The following is a 6,000-nucleotide window of genomic DNA, read 5'->3' as shown; positions in this document are numbered from 1 at the left end:
AAATATAACCTCATGCACATTTTGGCTAATTTGCCCTACTATTTACTATTTACTATTTACTGATAATATGTGCAAGTGCCGCGAAATTAATACTCCCCCGTTTAAAAAAAAACGAACTCCTTTCCTTTTTAGTCAATATAAAAAATAATGATCTCTGTATTTTTTGGTAACATTTTAATTTCAGCTTTCCACGTGACATGTTTAAGGTCGCAAGATTAAAAGACAAATTTGTACATTTGACATAACTTTAATTTAAGACCACAAGATTCAAAAGTCTTCTTTATTTTCTTAAACTCCGTATCAAGTCAAACTAGACCATTCTTTTTGAAAGGGAGGGAGTATTAAAATTAACTCATCAGTAGAGCTGTTCAAAACATAACGAAAATCGATAATCCGAATCGAAAAAAAGTTATTGGTTCATCGGCAATGAGTTATTGGTTTAACGGTTTTGATTTTTTTATTATCGGGTATCGGTTCTTAACGGTTTGAAGTTTTTCTTAACGGGTTAACCGATAGCCCGATAGTAAATTAATAAATTTATTTATACCATTTTGGTATATAAAAGTCCTTGAATTAGGATTTAGTTTCAATTTTTATTTCTGGCAGTATCAAACTTCGATTATTCTACAATGTATTAGTGTTTTTTTTTAGTAATATACAATTTATCAACTTATGTGCATGATTTATTTGGTTTGTTACCATGTTTCTAAGATTATTTATTTTTTGTGTCAAATCTTAACGGTAAATCGATAACGATCAGTAATCGATAAGCCAATATCTTAATGGTTCTTAATGATTTAGCATGTTTACAAACCAATAACCAATTAGTTAAATCAATAAACTTTAAAATCGAACCGAACCGACGGATAAACAGCCCTACCCACTAGTCACCTAACCAAAATTAAGACTTAAAACAACTCCCTTACAGCCGGGGAAGAAATGAGGACACAAAATAAATTTCCTTGGCGGGAATATCCTCTCTATTTTGAAACTATTGCATATCGTCATCTCTTCTAAACTGAACAATATTAGGGATACAGTACAGGGCATGGACAAATATTTGGACCCCTCTCCCATAAACCCTAAACCCACTAAGAGGTAACCATTTTTATCTTACTCTTTACATTGGTGAATACAAAAAGGTATAATTTACTTGATTTTAGGTCACAATGGAAGAGAAGTCTACTCGAATTGAATGGAAAATTTGATCGAAAGTACCAGCATGATGTTTCTGGGTTACTCATGCAATCTTATTCAGAGGTAAAAATTATGCGTTTATGTACATTTTCATTTTCAATTTTCACTTTGGTTGCTCAATTGTGTTGTAATTTCCTTTCTTTTATATTTGAATTTGAAGGTTATGGTATTACCTCATACTTATCACATCCATGGAGCGCCTTGTCAAACACATGTACTACTAATCTATGCCTTTCTGTTTCCAATTGAGAAATGTAACATCATTTTCTCTTGTAGGAACTACATTTTGTTAGTTTTGATTATGTTTATGTTTTACACCATTTTCCTTGATTTTGAAGGGAAACTTTGCATCACAGTAGCAATTTAGACGTGTGACGGTTTTTTTTTTTTGGTAATATATCTATAATTTGTTCCTCCTCATTTATTCTTATGTGAGGTTCATTTCAGGTGAACTGGTTTCTTGGTGGAGTTGATGGTGCTAATTATAGTCAAAATCCGTTAGGGGGGTATTGTGGTCTTTTAGTTTGTTTCAATTTATTTGGTTGTTGATTGGAAGCAACTGAATTATTACTGGTGTCCGAGTTTTGTCTTGTCAATGAGTCCTCTCTTGATTTCATGTCTTTTGTTTTCAGAGAGGGTATCTCGGCCTTGGAATTTGATAAAAAGGTAACTGCTGGATTACTAATCTCTGGAACTTGATCTGAAGCATTTGCTATTTCTTTCTTTATCCTTTTTTTTTGGTCAGTTTTCTTTCTTTAACAAGTTTGTTGTGTTCTTCTGTTTGGAAAAAATTGGCTGCTATATTTTTCCAGCTCCCATAGGCAATTGCATATTGACCTATAACTGCATTATCAGATGATTGAAAGAACTGCTTGTTCATTGCTTCTATTTTGTGGGACTAGATTAGATGCCAGTCTTGCTTAGAAGTGAAGCTACTATAAAACATAATGTAATCTGGAAGTTCTTCAAGAAATAACATTCTGTTGGCTAAATGGAAGTAATATAGGCTTTCGTAATGCACTTCTTCATACCTTACAACAACAACAACAACAACAACAACATACCCAGTGTAGTCTCACACAATTGGGTCTGGAGAAGGTAGTGTGTACGCAGACCTTACTCTACCTCAGAGGTGATATAGAGAGGTTGTTTCCAATAGACCCCGACTCAATCAAAGATAGTGTAGGAAAAGGCATAATGGAAGTACAAAATACATTATATAGTGACAAAAACAACAATTAGTAACCTAGTAGTACTATAACAAAATAATGCTACAAACAGTCTACACGAAATAATAAATAGTCACGGAAATCGATGAACAAGAAACTATAAGAGTAATCCTACAATTACTAGTAAGGGCACAAGACAAAACACTCATACCTACTAGTAGGGACACACTCCTACATACTAACCTTCTACCTTAATTCATGTCCTGACACCATCTTATCTAAGGTCACGTCCTCGGTAAACTGCAACTGTGCCATGTCCTGTGTAATCACTTCTCCTTAATTTTTCTTTGGTCTACCTCTACCTCTCCTGAATCCATCCATAACCAACCTCTCACACCTCCACACTGGGGCATCCGTGTATCTCTTTATCACTTACCCAAACCATCTCAACCTCGCTTCCCGCATCTTGTCCTCCACTGAAGTCACCCTACCTCATCTCGGATATCCTCATTTTTTAATTCTATCTCTCCTGGTATATCCAAACATCCATCACAACATCCTCATCTCCGCCACTTTCATCTTCTGAATGTGAGAGTTCTTGACTGACCAACACTCCGCACCATACAACATAGCTGGTCTAACGACCACTCTGTAGAACTTGCCTTTAAGTCTAGGTGTTAGATCAACATAAAATGTGTATTTCTGCTTAGAGTTAGAGATCTGAGTAGTTTTATGCTAGTTATTTAATAGCTTAGTTAGTTTTATTGATTTTATAAGGAATGGTAGGAATACCAAAAAATGGATCTTTGGGTTTTCATCTATAGCTGTCTCCAGAACATGCCGAACTCTACCGGGATTGCTGAGTATGAGAAAATCCACTTGGACGTAAGGACTCTTCATAAATAAGTCACTCAACTATGTTTGTGCGTGCCCTTGAAGGTCCATTATCCTTACCGCAAATCCCACACACCATCTGTTTGCTTTTTAGAGACTATTCATTACCTTTTTATCTTCCAAATACAGATTTCTGTTTATTGTCTTCAGAGAGTTTTTCTTAACCATTGTCCTTCCCTTCTTTAATAATAAGCAATAGGAACCTAATAATCTCAGTCAGAACTTTTATTCTATTTTATTCTTTTGCTCCTTGAGCAACACTCCAGATGCCTTTTCCCATGAAGATTCCTATTATACTGGGAGATGCCTTACTCCTCAGAAGCAACAATAGCATTCTTTTGGAGGAAGGCTAATTCCAGTTAATAGCGTGTTAAATGGTATTCCAACATACCTGATGTCCTTGATACTATTCCTGCCAGTATACAGAAGAAGATTGACAAGATAAGGAAATATTTCTGTGGGAGGATAGTGCTTAGAACAAGAAGTTTCATTTGGTTAAGTGGAATACAATAGTTAGACACAAGGAAGAGGGGGGCCTAGGAGTTAGGAATTTAAAAGTTCTTAACCGAAGTTTGCCATGAAAATGGTGTGGAGACTCAACGCTGGAAAGGTAGCCCCTTGGAAATCTGTGGTGGAAGGGTTTTAGGCTCCTAAGGCTGTGAATACACCTTACAGAGTAGCTGTGTGAAAACAGATAGTTTCTGAGGAGAATTCATCAAGAATGTCAGCATTGTAGTTGGTAATGGGAAGAGAGTTAGACTGTGGAAAGGCAATAAAATGGTACCGAACTGCTGAAAGAGCGATTTCCTTTACAGTACAGCGAATAACACAGATGTGCTAATGACTGATGTCTTTAATGAAGATGGCTGGAATTTTCAGTTCAGGAGGAATTTCTATTATTCAAAATGCATAAAGTGGGACCTATTTTTGCAAAAATGTATTCAGTAAAGATAAATCAGGGAGGGAAGATGTATTGCGTTGGAATCCTAGTTAGAAAGGAGCTTTTCTGTCAACTCTTATTATAGAGAACTCCTTTAGCAAGACACTGAATTGGGATCTATGTGGCCTTAGAGGTTGATTTGGAAGAGCTCTGCACCAACTAAAAAGGCTTGTTTTGATTGGGTGGTGGTTCATGATGCATGTTTTTCACAGGAGAATTTGAGGAAAAGAGGCTCTAAACTTTGTAGCAGATTCTATCAATGTGAACACTCTTGTGAATCTGTTAATCTTCTTTTTCTGCACTATAATTACACCTGGCAGATTTGGACCTTGTTTATGGGAATTTTCGGTGTGCAATGCGCTATTCCTAAAAATTTCAGAAGTCTGTTAGGATGCTGGAAGTCTGTTTGTGTGGCAGGGAAATTTCAGAAGAATATCTGGTTGACCATTCCGTCATGCATAGCATGGACAAACTGGATTTAGAGGAATAGGAGATGTTTTGATGGAAAAAAGGAGCAACTCAATTAGTGAAATATAGATGCACTCAAAATATGTATTACTGGAAGAAAGGAAACTCTATTTTTAATTTTCAGGATATGCTATACTTGTTAAATTTTATAGGGATTTAATGTGATCAAGTCTAGCTCTTTGTATTTTGCTGCAGTACCTCTTTGATACTGTTATTTAATAAAATCTTGCCTTATCAAAAAGAAAAAAACTTATCATTTGCACTTGGTTCAGGATTACCTTATTATTTCCCCCGGTCCCTTCTCTTAGTTTAAGTTTCTCAGTCTGTTCTTCAATTCTTCAAACTTAACTGCATCTTCATTTTTGGCAGGGAATATATCTAGCATCAGTGACTCAATCAGGTTGCTTAACTGTGCATGACTACGAGAGTCTTTATTGTAATGGTAAGGGGTATAAGTTTCGTCATCATGCATCATTTTTCCCAAGTGTTTGTTCCCGAGAATTTGCTGTATAATCATTCTGATTATATCATTAGGAAGAAACATAATATCCCTTGCAATTATCCATGAGATGATACTTTTCAATTGGTATCAAATTCTTAAAACTATACTTATCCCCTAATAATAACTAAAGCCACTTATTGTAGAATCGCCTATTTACATAAGCATGTTACCATGGGGTAGGTATTCCTGCTAAAACTTACTTAACTCCGGTATTCCAACTATGGGAAGATCTTTTGAAACTTAACTCAGCCCCAACCATCTAGAGTTGGCTAATGAAACTGGACTGATCTTTTCCCTTAACCAACCTGCCTTCCATGATATGATCTTGGACTATTGAAAGACCAAACTAGACAAGTCCTACATACTTTGCCTTTTGATGTAGTTTATTGTTGAGCTACTTCTTATACAATGTTTTGGAACTTGAAAACTTCATATAGGTTCAAAAGAAGATGAAACAAAGCAGTTGCTGCACATTTCTACTGGTCAACAACTTGATGTTGTTCGATGGAATGTTTCCAATCAAGATGAGGTTTGAACAATTTACACCGCAAGATCTTATGCAATGAAAAAAGTTAGTCTTTCTATATTATGATAACTTAAAGATCATGAATTGGTTTTCATGTAAGTTGGTAAGAGTATAAGCAAATTTGGTGAAGTTGTTGAAGGACCAGTGTCACGACATCGTGAGTGATACTCACACCAACTCCTGGTGGGAGAACCAACTACCAACCCAATGTTTAACCCACAACCAATTACGAACTAAGTCATGATATAAAACAGTAAGGAAATAGTCTTTTAATAATTAAGAAGATTGAGTTCCCATACACTCA

At 35.6% G+C, this 6,000-nt stretch overlaps 1 protein-coding gene across 3 annotated transcripts in view; it reads left to right on the top strand.

Annotated features, from left to right (window-relative positions):
• The first annotated feature begins 961 nt into the window (after nucleotides 1–961).
• Nucleotides 962–6,000, top strand: part of LOC125837917 (uncharacterized) — a 31,011-nt gene continuing 25,972 nt past the window's right edge. For 2 of the 3 annotated variants that reach the window (XM_049516997.1, XM_049516996.1), the window contains exons 1-7: nucleotides 968–1,098; nucleotides 1,164–1,260; nucleotides 1,358–1,411; nucleotides 1,645–1,703; nucleotides 1,830–1,863; nucleotides 5,038–5,110; nucleotides 5,608–5,699. In XM_049516997.1, coding sequence (XP_049372954.1) covers nucleotides 1,049–1,098; nucleotides 1,164–1,260; nucleotides 1,358–1,411; nucleotides 1,645–1,703; nucleotides 1,830–1,863; nucleotides 5,038–5,110; nucleotides 5,608–5,699 — 459 coding nt within the window. In that variant the 5' untranslated portion in view covers nucleotides 968–1,048. Of the gene's footprint in view, nucleotides 1,099–1,163; nucleotides 1,261–1,357; nucleotides 1,412–1,644; nucleotides 1,704–1,829; nucleotides 1,864–5,037; nucleotides 5,111–5,607; nucleotides 5,700–6,000 lie in introns of all 3 variants that reach the window. The other variant, XM_049516995.1, reaches the window with a different exon arrangement.

This window comes from Solanum verrucosum, unplaced genomic scaffold, assembly GCF_900185275.1.
Source record: "Solanum verrucosum unplaced genomic scaffold, falcon-dt-bn FXZP01000262.1, whole genome shotgun sequence".
Classification (NCBI taxonomy): Eukaryota; Viridiplantae; Streptophyta; class Magnoliopsida; order Solanales; family Solanaceae; genus Solanum; species Solanum verrucosum.
The sequence above is the reverse complement of the archived record's forward strand: the minus strand, read 5'-3'. Positions and strand labels throughout refer to the sequence as shown.